This window comes from Geotrypetes seraphini, chromosome 4 (genome assembly GCF_902459505.1).
Source record: "Geotrypetes seraphini chromosome 4, aGeoSer1.1, whole genome shotgun sequence".
Taxonomy (NCBI): domain Eukaryota; kingdom Metazoa; phylum Chordata; class Amphibia; order Gymnophiona; family Dermophiidae; genus Geotrypetes; species Geotrypetes seraphini.
Window position 1 is genome coordinate 316,132,104 of NC_047087.1, and position 20,319 is coordinate 316,152,422.

The 20,319-nt window shown below is 43.3% G+C and overlaps 1 protein-coding gene across 2 annotated transcripts in view; it reads right to left on the reverse strand.

Annotated features, from left to right (window-relative positions):
- SHTN1 (shootin 1) overlaps positions 1–20,319 on the reverse strand; it is a 229,468-nt gene that overhangs the window by 73,150 nt on the left and 135,999 nt on the right. Inside the window, exons 11-14 of one of the 2 annotated variants that reach the window (XM_033943623.1) lie at positions 20,141–20,243; positions 12,353–12,435; positions 7,080–7,189; positions 4,242–4,295 (exon numbers count right to left, since the gene is read on the reverse strand). In XM_033943623.1, the coding sequence (XP_033799514.1) occupies positions 4,242–4,295; positions 7,080–7,189; positions 12,353–12,435; positions 20,141–20,243 (350 nt within the window). Of the gene's footprint in view, positions 1–4,241; positions 4,296–7,079; positions 7,193–12,352; positions 12,436–20,140; positions 20,244–20,319 lie in introns of both variants that reach the window. The other variant, XM_033943621.1, reaches the window with a different exon arrangement.

Sequence of the window (20,319 nt, forward strand, 5' to 3'; positions counted from 1 at the left end):
AGGTCAACTTTCATAAACTACAAAAGATCATAGAAAGAGGAAGTCGGGTAAAAATATCTGGAAAAGTTAAGATAGGCTGGCCAAGTAGTCAGGAAAGAAAAGATGCAAATGGAAGAAAAAATAGCTGACATAGTAAAACAGGGAGACAAGACTTTTTTAGATATATTAGTGATAGGAAGAAGTGCCAAAGTGGCATTGTGAGACTCAAAGGTGAAGGGGAGAAATATATAGAAGCTGATAAAGAAAAGGCTGAATTGCTTAACAAATATTTCCGTTCTGTGTTCATGGCTAAAGCGCCTGGAGTGGGACCCCAGAAGACAAATGTGAATAGGGATGGAGGAGTAATAGACCCTGATCGATTTTCAGAGGGTTGTGTTCGTGAGGAGCTAGCTAAAATAAAGGTAAACAAAGCGATGGGGCCAGATGGTGTACGTCTGAGGGTGCTGAAGGAACTTAGGGAAGTTCTGGTAGCTCCACTGACTGACCTTTTCAATGCTTCTCTAGAGTCGGGAGTGGTACCGGAGTACTGAAGAAAGGTAGATGTGGTCCCTCTCCACAAAAGTGGAAGTAAGGAAGAAGTAGGGAATTACAAGCCAGTAAGTCTGACTTCTGTGGTAACAAATTAATGGAAACGCTTTTAAAACAGAGAATGGTGAAGTTTCTGGAATCCTGTGGATTACAGGACCGGAGGCAACATGGATTCACTAGCGGTAGGTCTTGTCAGACAAATCTGATCAATTTCTTTGACTGGGTGACCAGAGAATTGGATAGAGGAAGGGATGTTACCAGTGGTGTGCCTCAAGGTTCTGTTCTTGGGCCTGTTTTACATTTTTTAACATTTTTATAAACAATATTGCTGAAGGGTTGTCAGATAAGATATGCCTCTTTGCGGATGATACCAAAATCTGCAATACAGTAGACACCCGGATGGGATGAATAACATGAAGAAAGACCTGGGGAAGCTTGAAGAATGGTCTGAAATTTGGCATCTAAATTTAATTCCAAGAAATGCAAGATCATGCATGTGTGCAAAAACCCAATGGAACATTACAGTTTAGGGGGTGAAGAACATATGTGCACGACGGAAGAGCAGGACTTGGGTGTGATTGTATGTGATGATCTTAAGGTTGCCAAGCAGGTTGAAAAGGTGAAAGCGAAAGCGAAAGCTCGAAGGATGCTAGATTGCATAGGGAAAGATATGCCCAGTAGGAAAAAGGAGCTATTGACGCCCCTGTATAAGACTCTGGTGAGACCTCATTTAGAATATTGTGTACAATTCTGGAGGCCGCACCTTCAAAAAGATATAAAAAGGATGGAGTCAACCAGAGGAAGGCTACTAAAATGGTGTGTGATAAGGCGTAAGGGGCCAGACTTAAAAATCTCAACCTGTATACTTTGGAGAAAAGGCGGGAGAGGGGAGATATGATGAGACGTATAAATACCTACGTAATTTAAATGCACAAGAGTCGAGTCTCTATCATTTGAAAGGAAACTCTGCAATGAGAGGACATAGGATGAAGTTAAGAGGTGATAGGCTCAGGAGAAATTTAAGGAAATGCTTTTTTACAAAAAGGGTGGTAGATGTGTGGAACAGTCTCCCGGAAGAGGTGGTGGAAACAGAGACTGTGCCTGAATTCAAGAGGCCCTGGGATAGGCACGTGGGATCTCTCAGAGAGAGGAAGAGATTAATGGTTACTGCGGATGGGCAGAATGGATGGGCCATTTGGCCTTTATCTGCCGTCATGTTTCTATGCGGCACAGAAGAATTGCTGAATATTTTTGCAAACCTAGGGAAAGGTTAAAATGAAGCATCAGCTAATGAACTGGAATATGGGCTCTATCACTGGAATGAAGGCATGACTGGTTATGGAATGTTCTGGTCCTGGGAGGCACCAGGGTCAAGTCATCAAATACATAACGCTTCCAGCAGGAGGAATGGGATATACAATATGTAACATAGTAATATGTGGGCCCATTCCAGTGATAAAGCCTGCCTAACCTAACCAGCATATTAACCATCCCCCTAACTGTATCTCCAACCCCGGCATCCTGTTTGTCTGTCTTGTCTGTTTAGATTGTAAGCTCTTTTGAGCAGGGACTGTCTTCTTCGTGACTCTGTACAGCGCTGCCTACGTCTGATAGCGCTCTAGAAATAATTATTTAGTTAGTTAGCTCGATTTATATCCCATCCTCCCAGAATGGATTGCATGGTAACATAGTTAACAGTTAGCAAACAAGACATATAGCAGTTAACAACAAGGAACATACGACTAAGGTGATAGGATTCAGTGAGATGAGTCTAGTTCAGTTGTTCTGGATTAGCAGACACTAGGAGCCAGAAGCATGCACAGGAAGAGAGTCAGTTGAATGTGTATTATGAATACTGTGGTTTGGGAGTAACAGTCCGAATGCTGGCTTGTCCTGAGGAGTCGGCTTTTTTTGCTTTCCCAAAGCTCAAAAGCCCATTAAGAGATTTGATGTTAGGAGGAAGCTGATTCCAGTGCTTCAATAAGAAGTGAGAGTATGACCTTCATCTGGCACTTTCTAGTTGGAGGCTCCGTCCAGGGGGTATTTGAAGATGGATATCCTCCTGGGAGCAGAGGGATCTGGGACATAAGGCAAGAGTTTGGCTGATATGAGCCAGGCGCCATGTCGTGTAAGGACTTGAATGCAAGTACTAAGCCTTTGAAGATCTAATCTAATCTTCTATAGGTGATTTTAACATGCTGGATATTGAATGGGGTATCCCTGTTGCGGGGTCTTCTAGAAGTATGGAGATCCTGGATTCTCTAAAAGGAGAACTGTTCCAGCAGTTGGTTATGGAACCCAGGCGGGAGGGGCTCATACTGGACTTAGTGCTTACAAATGGGGAAAGTGTTTCTGATGTTACAGTGGGTGATCATCTGGCATCCAGTGATCACTGCATGGTACGGTTTAATATACCTATGCAGGCCAAAGGCGACTTAAAGAGAAGAGGGTAGAAAGAGGGCAGATTGGAAAAGAAGGAGGGGAAGGGGAGGAGGGGCGAGATTAAAAGTAGGAAGGAGATAGAATGGGATTCATTTAGTGTTCAAGTATCAAAGCAAAGGGTTTTCAATTTCTGCTGGAACGAGATGTAGCTATGCTCTGTTCTGGTCGTTTCGGTCAGGTCATTCCAAGTTTTCACTCCCAGGAAGGTTACCATGGATTGAATTATACGTCTGTATTTGAGATTTTTTTGTGGTGCAGCGTTTGGCTACGGGTAGCCAGTGGGCCAACGCTAGCGCTTGGGGTACCGAATCACAGACACGAAGGTTCTTCAGTAGTCTGATTGCTGCATTTGTACACGTTAGAGATGCATAATATTTTTTGCAGTCAGTCTGTTGAATAATGCTTTGCAGTATTCCCTGCAGGAGAAGATGAAGGCATAGAGAAGTTGTGAAAAGTCTGGTTCAGAGAAATAGAAATAATAGTAGTAGTTTCCAGGAGAAAGCATTAGAAAACCCTGTCAAAGCTCGGCCAAGGACCTTGCGATGCCCACATATGTGAGTGAGAGAGAGAGAGAACCTCAGCTTGTAACAGCCTTTTTCCCAGAAAAGAATGTGAACTTATCCAATTGGCTCTAAACCACATTATGCACTGTCTCTGTAATTTTAATCTGGTTGAATTGTACCTTTATTTCCAGGTGCTTAATTGTAAAGCCTCTTTCTTCCAGTTCCCTTAAAGGCTATAATCAGTGAAACAGGCTACAGAGGCCCACAGATTCCTGTGCAACAAGACATCTCATTATCTCTCTGTTATGTGAATTTCAGTGCTGTTAAATGATTATACTTACTGTCCTAAATTTATACACATAGTTAGCCAGTTATTGGACAGAGTACCACCGCCGACTCTGATTAAATTGCTCCTCTGCCCTAACTTTGCCTCCTGCACCACTGCTAAACCCATGCTGCTCCTTGTGACCCTGGGCAAGTCACTTAATCCCCCCTCCCCCAGTGAGCCCACCGGGACAGACAGGGAAAAATGCTTGAGTACCTGAATAAATTCATAGAAACCGTTCTGGGAGAATGGGAAAGAAAAATATTAAGGATCTTCTAATGGAGAGAGGCGATGTGTTTCCCCAGAAATATCACCACTACTTGAGTGGTCTATCCTTGGCCTACTGTGCTTTCACTGAGGGCATCTACTTCCTCACATTTCAGATGTGCATGCATGTGGGAGGGGGACTGCAGAGGGAACAAAGCAAAAAAGAGTCATCTTACCAGTATACCTTTCAGTTCTTCCACAGCACTTTCTGAGGGCTTAGATGTTTCAGGCTGAAACAAAAATAGAAAACAAGTCCATTTACCGTAGTTAAAAACAATTTCTCTCACTATCCTGGCAGTGTAAGAAACCTAACTCAAATCTAACAGACAAAACAACAAAAAGAAGAAAAAAATTGGCAAAAATTACATCACCAGTTTACGTAAGCAAAAAAAAATCAGAATCTCTGGAGAACTGGCTTAATGGTTAGATCAGTGGGCTGAAAACCCCGTTGCTGCTCCTTCTCATCTTGGGCAAGGCACTCAACTCAGATTGTGAGTTCTCCAGAGACTGAGAAATACCTGCTGCACCTCAGTTGTAGTACTGGCAAAGGCTTGAGCAAAATTCAAAATCCCTTGCCGTAATGCTGTAGGATTTTGGTTACTACTTTGTATACCCAGTCGCACAACCGGTTAGGCTGAAAGAGGATCAATGGTTTCCTGGAGGCTTTTGAACGCTGAAGGAGAATAAAATCCAAGAAACTCTAGACTTCAACCTTTAGATATGAAGGTTCGAAACACATCCTTGGGTCAACAGCTTTCCCGTAAGCTTATTTACATTCTTGGGACTGCAGACCCATAACTATTGCTTCTGATAGGATGGACATAATCTAAATGTCTCCAAATGTACATATTTCACCTCCACTTGTTTTTCAGTCTTAAAGGTACTGGGGGTGGGAGAGAAATTGTACATCGCTTAGATATTCAATAAGCGATTTATCAAGCACTAATAAAACTTGAAACTTGAAAACATGAAACTTGAAGTCATTTGAATCCTCCGCAAAATAACACAATGCCATGACGATACCTGGCGTACATGTATGAGCCAGCAAATCCCTAACTGAATGAAATAAAACCTTACACGAACAATTAAATATCTATAAAGACTAGCTCCTAACTGCTTGCTGAAGCCTCCCTCCCTCCCAAGTTCTGAAACTCTCCCCTCTCTCTCTCAACAAGGACAATGCCGGGATGATGAACTGCACCCTCCATTCACTCCATGCAGAGCCCTCAACAAAAGTGGCTGCCGTGAGGTCCCGTGGTCTCATGAAACTACTACAGGATCTCACCGCAGCCATTTTTGTTGGCGGCTCTGCACAGGGCAGGAGCGTAGGATGATCGCTCCTGCCCTGCTTCACCACTAGGCCACTAGGTAAGGTCTGGAGGGAGGCGGATCAGAATCAGCCTTTAAAACTTGCAATCGTCCAGGAGGCAGAAACTCGCGAATAACCAAAGTCACAAGTCCTAAACCCGTGGATTGGAAAGGAGAAGTGCAAGGAGCGTTCATGTGTACAGAACATGTGTGGGCCACGAGTATGTCTTCCAGTTACATGTGGTTTATGGAATACTATAAACCAGCCATTTCCAACTGTGGCTCTCAAACAGTTGGCTAAAGCATTCTTCAAATCCTGTAAATGTGTCAATTTCAATCTGGCCCAGTTGTTAGAGTAACTGCAAACGATCTACTCGGGTCTCTTGTTTATGGAATTTGCCACTGTTGACAATCCAAAATAAACGAGTTTTTAAAATATATCTTTCAACTGCCAAATTCTCTATATGGTGCCAATATCAGCAACCACCTATAAAGCAGCCGCCGATCGCACGTCAATCACGCGATGGTGCTGTGTAGAGAATCGCGCCTCTGTGAAAGATAGGTGCCGGAAATGAAGGTCAGGTTTTTCCAGGCCTACGTTTCTGGCACCTATTTTTGCAATGAATTGCCCCTAAACACCATTTCAGGCATTTTATTTAGGCTCTGGTAGGTGCTTTAAATTCAATGTTTGTCGCCATTTCAAACAGCGTTTTTCAATTAACTTAGATGCCAAGTACTGCACTGAAGTTTAGGTGCTATCAATAGAATTTCCCCTATGGTATTGTAGAATCAATATTAGGATTAATGTTTTAAAACCCCGTCTGAGCACATGCTGTCGGCCTGCCCCAGCAGTCTTTACTCTGCAGCAACTTCCTGTTCCCACACAGGCGGGATGCTCCAGAGCAAAGGCAGTTGTACAGAATGAGTAGTATGTGTAAGCTTGAAACCTTTTGTTGGCCCTCAGGACTCTCTCGTATTCATACAGTGGCCCTTTATGTGAAAAACGTTGGGAGACCACTGCTATAATCTATGGACATCACTTGGTGTACCTACACGTGACAGCCTGCGCCTGCTACGGACATGGCACAATGGCTGAAACGTAGGTTCCACTTATTCAGACATGGCAAGACCTGGATGACCGCAAGAATCACACCTTAGGAACTTCAGAAGGAAACTGTCTAATGCAAAGCAAGTGGGAAGGCGAAAGGAAGTCTGAGATCATCTCCAGCACACCAGCTTTAAAGTGAGGTTCATTGAAGACACATAGCAATCAGCAATTCAGCCCCTAAATACAGTGGTTGTGTCGTTCTGAGGTCATCACTGGCAAGGAAGGGGAAAGGAGGAGTGCTGGGGTAACAAGGGGAGGGAGCTGGACTCTGGAGAGGGAGAAAGGAGGAAAGGCTGGGGTAATTGTGGATGGGGAGGGAAGAGGAGAGTGCTGTTACCTGGTGTTAGGGAAGGAGGAGAGAAAGCCCTTTCCCCCAACTGGGCAAATTTCACTTCCTTCCCTTTTGATCTCACCTCAAATGAAACAATCAAATGATGCTTTTAAAAACGGCAGCGAATGACCAAAGTCAACCTCTAAACTAAGAAACACCATGCTCACGAGAGACATTTTTGGATGTGTCTGCTAGACACGATTTTCAACATGCATAAAGATAATCCTATAAAGGGAGGAATTTCTCTGTCAAGCAATCGTTTCCAACCTTTGATTTTAATCGGGTTGCCTGATTAACCGGTCGCAGGTGAACTCCCTTTTTGATCCTGTCCATCATTTCCTCAACTGCTTGTTTCTTCAGGTCAGCTGCTGCCCCTTCTCCTTACAAATAAAATTATACAGAAGAAATAATCAGTTCCCCTGTAAAAACATACAGGTCATTGTTTTGTTAAAGGCCGACTGTGGTATTTAAATCATTCACATATAAAAGGTCAAAAGGTCATGAACTTGATCTACCACCTTTTTGTGGATACAACCAAAGCGCACTCTACCCTCGACCTACGCCAGCTAGGGTTACCCGACGTCTGGATTTACGTGAACATGTCCTCTTTTTAGAGGAGTATCCAGGTGTCTGGACAATTTTCTGGACTGGAGGGAGTTTTCTGGCTTTTGGACTCACTCTAGTCTGCAGTCCACCTCAGAAATAAATTTGGCTCTCCCATACGCCCGTCACATACCTCTTCATGCACTGCAAGTTCCAAACTTCAGTCAGCTGACAGTGTTAGCAACATGATCCTGCTGCTGTTGGCCTGCCCCAGAAGTCTTTATGCTGCAGCAACTCCCTGTTCCCACATAGGCGGGATGCTGAAGAGCAAAGGCTTCTGGGACAGGCTGACGGCAGCAGGATCACATTGCTAAATGCAGCGCTGAGGAGGTACGTAGAGACTTAGGGGAGACTCAGGTGGGGGGGCTAGAGAGAGATAGAGGCTGCACTGGGGGTTGGAGTGGAGTAAAGTTGGCAAGAACGGGGTGTGACACTATGGGTGGAGTCACGTATCCTCTTTTTTTAGTTTCCAAATATGGTTACCCTACACCCAGCCCTACTGGGAGAGTGTCAACATTGTCTGTCTATGCAAAATGTACAGAATACTGGAACATTCTCAGGTAAGCGTATCCTCACACACATGATCAGGATCAAGGCTGGCGTGGGCTTCGATGACAACTCTGGTACTTGGGATGTAGGACCAACACCAGGCAGAGTTCTATGGTCCGTTCCCGAAACTGGCAGGGATAGACAGAGATTAAGTATACCCGTGTTTCATCTTGAAGAAGTGGAACTGTGCAGAGTGCCAGATTCAACTCTAACCACCTTGTTGGACAGACTGGATAGACCAGACAGGTGTTTAACTGCCGACATTTATGACGTTACTCTGTTATTGTAAGTATGGTATTCCCTAAGGGTGCAGATCAGCGGCACGAACTTAAGGGAAGCATTCAAATGGGTGGACTACGGAAGGGGCATAGGCAGGGCCACTTATGCACATCGCTTACAGAACACTTCAGTTCCTATCACCCTTGCCGCTTTTATGCAACCAAAATGACACCAGGTCTACGGCTGGCGTAGCTGCGGTTCTGTACACATTAGACACACAAATGCTGGGTTATGCTAGTATTCTATAAAATAGCCTGGGCACTAAAGACGTTTTTATATTGGAAGGCATTTAAGGGACTGTGAGTGGTGGAGGACAAAGGTGTGCGTTTTTCTTGGGGGGGGGGGTCCCCTTGGTTTGTACTGTGCATACTTGCTTTGCACATTTCCACTTAAAAATGTTCCTTTTGATCTGTTTTAAACTCTTAATCACCTTGACCCACATCTTTTTCTTGAGCGCTGACCCCCAAGGTGGACCCTAGCATCCGGTAACTACGATTCCGATTATTCTTCTCAATGTGCATCACTTTGCATTGGTCCACATTAAATTTCATCTACCATTTGGATGCCCAGTCTTCCAATTTCCTAAGGTCCGCCTGCAATTCTTCACAATCCACATTTGAAAAGTTTAGTGTCATCTGCAAATTTAATCGCCTCACTCATAGTTCCAGTTTCTAGATCATTTATAAATAAGCTCCGGTCCCAGTACAGATCACGGTGGCACTCTACTGTTTACTCTCCTTCATTGAGAAAAATGACCATTTATCCGAACCCTTTGTTTTCTTTCCAATAAGCAATTCTTAATCCACAATTCAACATTGTCTCCTATCCCATGACTCTTTAATTTTCTCAGGAGCCTCTCAAGAGGAATTTTGTCAAAAGCTTTCTGGAAATCTAGATACACTACATCAACTGGCATGCCTTGATCTACGTTTATTCACACCTTCAAAGAAGTCAAGCAAATTGGTGAGGGAAGACCTCCCTCGGCTGAACCCATGCTGATTCTGTCTCATTAACCCCCCCTTTTTACAAAACAGCGAAAGCAGTTTGTAGTGCAGGCCAGCGCGCTGAATGCCCTGCACTGCTCCTGACACTCACAGAATTCCTATGAGCTTCCGCAGTTTTGTAAAAGGTGAGAGGGTAAATCATATTTGTCTATGTGTTCCACAATTTTATTTTTTATAATTGTTTCCACTATTTTGCTTGACGTGGAGGTCAGGCTTACTGGTCTGTAATTCCCTGGATCTCCCCTGGAACCCTTTTTAAAAATTGGCGTAACATTGGCCACCTTCCAATCTTCATGTACTACAGACGATTTTAGCAACAGATCAGCAATTTCATGTTTGAGTTATTTCAGTACCCTGGGATGTATACCATCTGGTCTAGGTGATTTATCACTCTTTAACTTGTTGATTTGGCTTAGTACGTCTTCCAGGTTCACCGAGATTTCTTTGAATTCCTCCACCTCATTACCCTCGAAAACCATTTCCAGTTCAGGTAGATTTCTTACATCTTTTTCCGAAAAGACTGAAGCAAAGAATTATTCAGTCTCTCTGCTATGGCCTTATCCTCCCTCAGTGCACCTTTTACTCCTTGGCCATCCAATGGTCCCACGGATTCTCTCACAGGTTTTCTGCTTTTGATGTACCTAAAAAAATTATTACTATGAGTTTTTGCCTCTTTGGCAAGTTGTTTTTCATATTCTTGTTTAGCTTTCTTAATCAATGTTTCACATCTAACTTACGTCTCTTCTTATTTTCTTCATTGGGATCCTTTGTCCGTTCTTTAAAGGATCTTTTTCACTTTGCCTTTTAGCCACCTCAGCTCTCATTTTCTCTTCTTTCCACCTTTTTTAATATGTGGAACATATTTGGTCTGGGCTTCCACGATGGTATTTTTAAACAACATCCATGACTAGTTTACACCTCTGACCTTTGCCACAGACCCTTTTAGCTTCTTTTTAACTATTTTCCTCATTTTATCGTAGTCACCCTTGCGGAATTTAAATGCTGCTACAGTAGATTTCTTTAGCGACGCCACTCCAGTTACCAGCTCAAATTTGATCATGTTATGATCACTGTTTCCCAGCAGACCCAACACAGTTACCTCCCATACTATGTTCTGCATTCCACTAAGGACCAAATCTAAAATAGCTCCCTTCTCTTGTTGGTTCCTGGACTAGTTGCTCAAAGAAGTCAACTTGGCACTTCCTGGCCTTGCAACACACAAACTGACGTTAACATTATTAATGTTATCAGATGTACACTGCTATACTCTTTAATTCGTTGTACGAGATATTCACTGCTATACTCTTCAATTCGCTGTACGTAAAGTTTCTCTTTATTTTTATTGTATTTACAGTTTCTTTTATTGTAAACAGTTTCTTTTATTGTAAACCGCCTAGAAGTCGCAAGATTGTTGGCGGTATATATATAAAATAAAGTTATTATTATTATTATTATTTATGACATCTAGGAATTTTACCTCTCTAGCACTCCCTGATGCAACTTTTATCCAGTCAATGTTGGGGTAACTGAAATCACCCATTATTATCTTGTTACCTAATCTGTTTTACATGTTGTATTTGCTTTCAATTGAAAGCTGGTGTTGTGTCTGCGGGTGTACGAATACTGAGGTCACTACCATGTTGTCATACAAAGCATTCTCCACAACTTGAATGCCCAGGTATTTCTGTAACTATAACATTCTCTCGAGCAGTGGCGCTAGGCATTTTGAAGTGCCTCTCTATAGGCACGATGCAGGCACCATTTTTTAAGGCGCCTACATATTTTGGGTAAAAATGCTTTTAAATTTTAGAATATGGGCCAGAGTGTTTGATTAGAAATAGCACATTGCGTGACTGCGTGCTATTCTATAAGGATCGGCGCCTAACTTTTCAAGCACGTATCCGAAAAGGGGGCGTTCCCAAAAATTGCATGTGGAATTTGAGCTAAATGTGACTATCTTGGTCTCCTGCATTTACATCTGATTCCAACAGGTGCCAAGTCCAGTGCCCAAAAATTAGGAGTGGGATCCATGCCTAAGTGCTATTGTGTAAGACTGCACCCTTTATAGAAGAGATCTTAACACTGAAATTTTTTGGACGCTATTTACAGAGTTTCTCCCTATGTTCAAAGAGAACACACTCTTTTCTGACAGCATGCACATGAGTGGTGGTTCACAATTACTCACTACCAGAAAGACTGTGAGCTGTTTGACACACGTATACACTTATAATGACAAAAACCCTGGAAATAAATATCACAACAATTTTCTGGCTGACCATCTCTAGTTATATAGTAACATAGTAACATAGTAGATGACGGCAGATAAAGACCCGAATGGTCCATCCAGTCTGCCCAACCTGATTGAATTTAAATTTTTTTTTTTTTTTTGTAGTATGCTACATTACGATCTCAACACAATAAAACATTTCAGCAGGCATTATAAGCTACAAGCAAAGGTGGAACACACGGACAGATAAGATAAGATGATAACATTTTAGAATTTCCACATGTACCTGTGTGCTCTGCCCAAGTGCACACCCTAGATTTTTCCTAAGGCCACTTTCATGCCTTCCTGCTACCTACCACTAGGTGGCTCCTTATAGCGTTACCCCCCTCCCCCCCCCCCAAAGATGAACAAGGTGAAGGTGAAAACATACATGCGAGGGGTGCAGAAAAGTTCTCAGCCCAACCAACCAACTTCCTAAATACTGAGCGCTATTTTGCCACTGTAGATGAAAAAAGTGTTATCTTATTTCACTAAATGTCAATTTGCAGGAATGAAATTCTATGCTTTGACATGGTTTCAGATTATCAATTGAACCATATCCAAGTCATTTTTCTTCTTTGTTGGGCTAAGAACTTTTCAGCACCCCCTTTGTAGGTCACCACAGATAAGACGATGAATCCCACAGGTCCTATGGACAGAGTTCCTGGCCTTACAGCTGATGCAATGAGAGGCCTAGAACTGTTAGCAAGAGAGTAGTCATGTACTAATGATAGAAAACAGGCCAAAACAGGGAACTGCATGGAGCCTACTGGAAGCCCTGGAGCAGAGTAAGAGAATCTCAGACATAACCACATTCAACAGTTATTTCAATCTCATACCCGTGTCCTCTTGGGGCGACTTCTCTGTTCTGATTGCAGTGCTGTTAGGACCGGACTTTTTCCGAATCATTGACATTAGCGACCTTATGTGATAACACAGAAAATTACAATTACAGATGCTCAGGAAAATGAAGAAGCAAGGTCCCCTGGATGACAAGCCCAGCCCAGATCCTGTTCCGATGAGGTGTCCAGAGCCCAGAAGTCGTGTAGGAGCACTGGAGAACTGCAGCTGCTAGAATCGGAGCATGGAGCACTGGTATGCTCTCCTGTACTCTTCCCCTTTTGATGCCCTCAGTGTATACTATTTTAATTAAAATACCCCCAAAAACCAAAACCACTCAATACCAGTTTCAGTAACAGATAAATATCTAAACTAATCGGCTATGCATCTTAACAGATGAAAACCAAACACTATTTCTAAGGAAAATTGCTTGATTAAAACATGATGGGCAAATCCTACATGATTAATATTCTTTGCACACATTTGCTAATTCCATTAACAAGCTCGAGGGCATTAAAATGTGCAATTATTGCTGCTTAACGTGGGATTTTATGCGACATCTTTTGGGGGTGTTCCCACAATTTTCTATTGCACACTGCATTAACATTTGGATTAAAGCGGAGAATCATTTAGGGCTGGATTCAGTAACTAGCGCCTCCAAAACTGAGGCAGAATCACGGTCACATGTAAAGCAAACGCCGGAAATGTAGGCCAGGTTTTACTGGCTTACATTTCCGATGCCTACTTTACACGAGAATCGCGTCCACGGGGGCAAGCCACACCCATTTTCACCATAGGTGTCAGTAGGCACCTCTGTGGATGGGACATCAGCAGCCTTTTCTGTAGGCGCCTACATTTTTTAAAAAATTAGACCTTAATTGGTTTTAAACGATGCAGTCAATTACCATGTTGTTTATCTTCGATAACCAATTGTTAGGCGTCCCTAAGAGAATCAAGGCCTTAGTGCCCAATTCTATAAAGTCCAGTGCTAAGCGCAATTCTAAGAAAGTTAAGTGCACTTTATCGAATCATGCTTAGGTGTCGCTAGGCATCTTAAGTGTCCTAACTTTATGCCAGGGTTTTCTTCACCTAAATACCTAACGGCACTTAACTCGAAAACATGCCCACGATGTGCCAGTAACCACACACACTTTTAGGTAGGTGATTTGGCCTAGATACCTACTTTTTACAGAATCATGTTTTTCTAGTTAGGCACCTAACTTTCAATTAGGTCCAATTAAAGCCAATGAGGTAAGGGCCAATTATCAGCACCGATTAAGTCTATTAATCAATTAAGTTGAGCCACCTACATTGACTAGATGCACCGATGTAGGTGCCTAACTTTAAGAGGACAATATAGAATTTGCCAGTAACTGCATTAGCCAGTTAGCACAGGGTACATATAGTGTGCTAGTTGGCTAACACTTCCATGCTCAATCTCCGCCAATACGACATCCAAGTGAAAAATTCTAAAAAGCTCCACAACATACATTTTATCATGTGGAAACACATTAACTGCATGTTAACAGTTTGATCTGTTTTGGTAAAAGCGCTTCTAAATGGGTAACAAGCTATATAGACAAAGTGAATCTCTGCTTCAAAAAGCAGCATTAATTAAGGATGATAAGAAGATAAAGTGGAAATCAAACTTTACTATGGTAACAGATGAGATAAAGATTAGGTTCTTACCTCAATAATCTTTCTTATGTCTAGTAGTCCTGAACACTAGGGTTATGCATCTGAACCCACATGTTGCTTGCAGAATGATATCACTCATCTTTCAACTCCGCCTCCCTCCCAGTAGGCTTGCTCCTGTCCCTTTCAGTTTGTACAAAAGCAGTCAAGAACCACTGTAATGGAAGACATCAACAGAAGGAGGGCAACAGGGAGAACCCCCAACACTATACTTCTGTTCTGTTCTGAAACAAGTATAACATTATCAAAATTATACAAAACTGTGTGCAACTGGCACTAACATTTATGGAGCTGATAGCTAAGAAGCAGAAACTCAGACATGATATCCCTTTTATTTTTTTCAGCTTAGCTGAGGGACAGAGAAATTCTTCATTGTCAGACACAGAGTGAAATTCAGACCAAAGTCAGGCGAAGTCCACTCACAGGGCCGGGCTTCAGGACAACTTGACACAACTATAAGAAGATTACTGAGGTAAGAACCTAATCTTTCTTTCTAGTGCAATGTTTCTAGTAGTCCTGAACCGTAGGGCGGTACCAAAGCTGTCCCCTGAGTTTAAGGTGGGACTACTAAGCCTGCCTTTAACACCGAGGACCCAAAAACGGCATTCTTCCTGGCTGCGTCGAGGCCTTGGACGCAGACCTGTCTTTCTTAGCATGACTGGTCAGAGCAAAAAAGTAAGCAGATTTGAACTTCGAGATGGTAAAGAAGCAATCTCCTGACGTATAGCAAATGGAATATTTTGTTCTTTTCTTTCATCCCTTTAGGCTGAAAGGCGGGCAAATGGACTTCCTGATTGACATGGAAGGTGGAGATTACTTTCAGTAGAAAGGAGAAAACTGTCCACAAGAACAGTCTTGTTTCCTTAATCTTAAGAAATGGCTCCCTGCAAGAGAGAGCTTGTAAGTCAGAGACTTATCTTACTGATGTAATTGCTACCAAGAACACCATCTTGACCGTCAGATCTAAGATGGAAGCCTCCTAAAAGGGCTCCACTGAGATTTTGGAAAACATTATTAAGGTTCCATGATGGGAATGATAGACGTACTGGAGAGAACAACTGAAAGCCCCTTTAAAGAGTCTTGCCACATCTGGATGAGAGGCCAGAGATACTCTTCTTTCCCTGAGCTTGGAAACATAAAAGTTCTGCTAACTATACTTTCACCTTCTCAAGTTCGTCTTGCAAAACTTCTAGGACTACCAAGATCGGGCTTATAAGGGCTCTGCATTGATCTTAGAACACTGTGTTTGAGGCTTGTGCAGAATAAGACAGAGCTTGCAGGGTTGGGGCAGGGACAGGAACAAAACTCATAGGGATGGAGCTAGACCCCGCTAAGATGGGGATAAATTTGATGAAACTCCGGCGCAATGGGGTAAAGCTTGGCCACTCACAGGGACCCCCCCTTCTGGAGAATCCCAGTAGTCAGTGACTAGCTTCATGATGCGAAGGAAAGACCGAGGTCAGAGACACTAAGCTGCCCATAATTGAGCACTTGTGGAAATTCCAGATGCAATTCATGCACTGAATTAGCTATTATGCCCGAGAGCACTGATGCCTTGAACAGCCGCTGCACCGGGGGGGGGGGGATTTTCCCCCTGGTCCAAGGCCACCACTGATTGTTGCCTGCTGGTCTCATGCAGAGAACCAGATTCTGCCAGGGAAACTGCATCCTGGGACAATGAGGGCATGGAATTGAACCTTCCATCCTCCCATTCGATGTCAGACTGGACATCCTAGTCCAGCTCTGGGTCCTCGTCTGCACGTGGAGCGGGCTGATGGCTAATCTCCGGTGCTGCCATCACTGTCACACCCTCAGCAAACGCTGGGGGACCCCCGGCAGTTTAAGTTTCAAGTTTATTGTATTTTGATTAAACGCTTAATCCAAATTCTAAGCGATTTACAAATTGCTAAAATTACAAATTTGAGGGAAAAATACATTAAAAGACAGACAATACATTAAAAACAAGATACGTGAGGAAAAATATGGGGAAGAGTTACAATATGTTTAAAGAGTAAGGAACAAATAAGGGAAGCACAAAAGGGGAAAGGGAAAGAATTAAAGCTTCAATGAAGCTTATGAGTAAATAATATACTGTGATAAAAAATTAGATGGTTAATTAGCAAAAACATCGTTAAAGAGAAAACTCTTCAGTTTACCTTTGAATTTTTCTATATTGGATTCTTCCCTTAAATAGATAGGGAGAGAATTCCAAAGTTGGGGAGCTGATACAGAGAAAATTACCTGCCGACGGGTGCTTATGATTTTTAGAGATGGAATTGATAATAAATGTTGTTCTGTGGATCTTAATGTTCGGTTGGTGGAGTATGGAATCAAATATTTATAGATAAATGCAGGAGTTTTGAAGAAAAGAGTCTTAAATGTAAGCAAACAAATTTTATAAATTACCCGATGTGTAACTGGTAGCCAATGAGCATCCCTAAGTAGTGGTGTAACATGGTCGAACTTCTTTGCTTTAGTAATTAATTTAATAGATGTATTCTGAATAATCTGAAGTCGTTTGATTTCCTTTTGAGCAATACCATTATACAGAGCGTTACAATAGTCTATCTTAGATATAACAAGAGAGTGAATGAGGATTTTAAGAGACTTAGCGCAGAGAAATTGGGAAATAGAACGAATTTGTCTGAGCCTAAAAAAAGAGAATTTAACGATACTGCTGATATGATCATGAATAAACATTCCACATCAGGCTCACAAAATTTGGGGTGAAGCTTTGCACAGGGGATCTCAATGATCTCGGCAGGGACTTCCTGAAGGGGTGACCCGTCAAATGCGATGCGAATGGCGATCACGCGTCTGTACTTAGTCATAACTCCTTTGGAGGCCTCTACCCCCTGGGATCAAGCCTCTTGCAGATTCCCCAGCTCTGGAGGATTCAGAGGATGCCAAGTTCGAGGCTCCCGCCCCTCCCCTGCGGAACACAGACACTCCTTGGACTACCATCCAGCACAAGCATGGCATGATACAGAGGTAGAAGGGCCTGAGGGATCCATCCCTATCAATCTTAAGCAAAACCAAGAGGTTTTGAGGCAGATGGTATCTAGACAACTGACCCACTCATCTTCTTTCTCCTCCATAGGATTCCTCTGTCCTATTAATCTCTTTCTCCTCAACAACGCATTTCCGTTCCTATTAAGTCTCCTCTTCCCCCCTCTTAAATTCAATCAATTTGTACCTCGCTTAATCTATTGTAAACCGCATAGAACTTAACGGTATTGCGGTATATAAACTGTTATTATTATTATTTTAAAAAGTTCATTTAAAATCTAAGAATTTGCACCAAAAATGGCGCGAGGGGGCCCTCCTGAAGTTCAAAAACTACAGGGAAAGGGGTTTTGGAGGAGGGGCCCTAGCTCTGATTCCAGAAACCCTCAAATTTGACTTTCCCAGACCCCTCCGATTTTGACCGTAGGCTATAATAGCACTGTGCCATGTGGTGCCTGCCTGCCTTGGCTCAGAAGTGCAGTTAGAACAAATGGAGAAGAATGCTGCCTCACAGGTTTGCTCTATGAGTTTGGTTTCAGGCTGCCAGTTGGCCCGATGCCAGACTGAGCCTCAACCCCTGGAAACTCTCACCGTGATTGGGGGGGAGGACCATGCAGCTGGCCCACTATTAATCCCAATCAAGCCTGGAAGGAGCCAAACAGCCTACACTCAAGCTCTTGATAAATCAGAGATGAAACAGCTACTCAGGAATGCCCCCACCCCCAAAAAAAAAACCTCCAAAATGACAACAGCAGGCTGGCTAGACAGGTGTTCCCAAGGGATGACCCTACTAGCAGCAGATGTCTGCCACGCGAGTCTGCGTCTTCTCCCAGGCAGAGGGGTTTAAAAAAGAGGAAACCTCTGGGCATCGAGCCTCAAACTTAAGAGAACAGGAAAAATCCTGAAAATAATAAAAGCACAGAGCAGCTCAGAAACACATTTATTCATTCATTCACAAAGATCAGCGTTGGTTTGAACCCACCACCTCAGGATGCTGAGGCTGTAGCTTTAAGCACTGCGCCTCTCAGTAACTTGCTTGCAGAAGAAAAACTGAGGGGCAGGAGCAAGCCTACTGGGAAGGAAGCAGAGTGGAAAGATGAGTGATATAATTCTGAAAGCAACTTGCAGGTTCAGATGCATAACCCTAGCGTTCAGGACTATTAGACACATTGCACTAGAATGGCAGTTCTTGAAGAAACGTTTTGGCAATATACAGCTGAACAAGTTTTACCAAGTTTAATGAGTTTAATTAATGTTTCATATGCTGCTCAATCACAAATATCCCTAAGTTTGCATTCCATCATAACTAAGTAAGAAAAGAGATTAGAAATGAGAAAAGAAGTCACATAATGACAGGGACAGACAGAAAATTTTCAGTTTGGGGAATTTATCTGGCCTATTAATTACAAAAGACAGCAAAACACTCAAAATACTGAGTTCTTTTCTCATGTCATCAATGGAAAACAGTGGAGAGGAACAACAAGAAGAAAAAAGTAAAAGCCATATTAAAAACTTCCAAACACAGGACACTAGGCAAAATGAACATTTTGGGCCTGTGGATCATCTCCCTCCCTTTAATCCTCAAATCTAATCTCTCTCCCTTTCTCTTTCTTCCCCCAGGTCCATTATCTCACACCCCTTTTTCTCCCCCTCCCTTCCACCTTTCTTTCCTTCCCCTCCACCCCCCAGAAGCAGCTCTATTCATGGCTGTGAAGCTCACCACCTCGGCCATCTTGCACTCGTGTGCCTTCCAGTCAGTGGAGTAGTAAAGGCCTCTCCCCCTTTACCACCCCGGGTGCAGTCTTTGAAGGGAGTGCCGGTGCCTCTCTTCCTCTCTATTTCCCCCATATACCTCTAAAAAAAGTTTGCTGCTTATGCCAATCTTGGCTCCCTCCTGACATCACGTTCTGGTTGCGGGACCAGGACACGACATCAGAAGGGAGCCGAGGCTTGCACGAGCAACAGGTGGAACATGCTGTTCACAGGTCAGAAGGAAAGCTTTGGACCAGATGCCGGCAGGATATATGTACAAAGCTGATGCTACTGGGGACCAACAGAAAAGCACCTTTAAAGGTAGTATCCACATCTTTTTTTTTATCATTCCCTCTGTGAGAAATACCCTAACCCTTATTTGTCCTGTAATTAAATTGTAAGCTCTACTCATCAGGGATTGCCTCTTATATGTTTACAGTCCCTTATAGTGCTGTGTATGTCTAGCAGCCCTATAGAAATGATAAATAGTAGCAGCAGTATTAGCTGAGGGGTGATGTTGAATTGTAAAGGGGGGGGGGGGAAGATGCTGGATTACACCGAGGACAGGGGTTGGGAGTGGAAGAGAGAAAAAAGGGATTTGTGCTCAGGTTCTCTTCCCCCCACCCCAAAAATAACATCCCCCATCCCAGAGCTCCCCTAAATATATCCTTCACCTCCACTCCTGACACCCCCAGTGAATGACATCCTATCCTCGCCTAAAGACCCCCTAATGCCTTCCCCCTGCCCCAATCACTCAAAGCACCCCTACCCTCCCACAAGCACTCCCCCCAGGTCTACCTTTCTCAGTCCTTGGTGTCTAATGAGTTTGAGGCAGGAGTTCCTGGGTTCGAAATGGCACCAATGACCCCTAGCTATTGTCTTGCAGTACTACTGCTAAGAATCAAATTGTCATATAAGGCCCTGAAATGACAGCTTGACTCAGAGCGGCAGTAGAAGACTACTGCTAGGGGGTCACAGGTGTCATTTTGAACTCTGCACCGAGCCCACTACACACAAGGGATTAAGAAAGGTAGGTCTGGGGGGTAGCAGGAGCCCATGGGAGGATGGGAAGTGCTTTGGGTGAATGAGAGGTTGGGTGGGGGGGCAGCTCTTGATTGCAAGCGCCAGCCCCTTAAGTGGCCCAATGCTCCCAGGACAGAAAAATACCATCAATTTTTGGCTGATATTTTTCCAGGAATAGTGCAGTGTGGGGCATTCATGCATTAAGAGACTTATAACGCACCTTAATACCTACCCCCTAAATGTTGTGGGTTAGCTATCAAGGATTTGCCCAGTTATGTGATTATGACACGGTAGGTGTGTGGTGCACTTACCGAATTGGATTTGGAGGAGGAGGTGGGAGTGGGGGTGGGGGTGGCGGCGGCGGGGGAGGTGCTGGATTTTCTGCCTGATGTATTCGTTTCTTAAGCTCCTCCACTGAAGGAAAATGAAAGAAAGATATTACACAGCGTTCATCTAATAAAAATTCCACTTTCAGTTCAGGTAAGCTGCT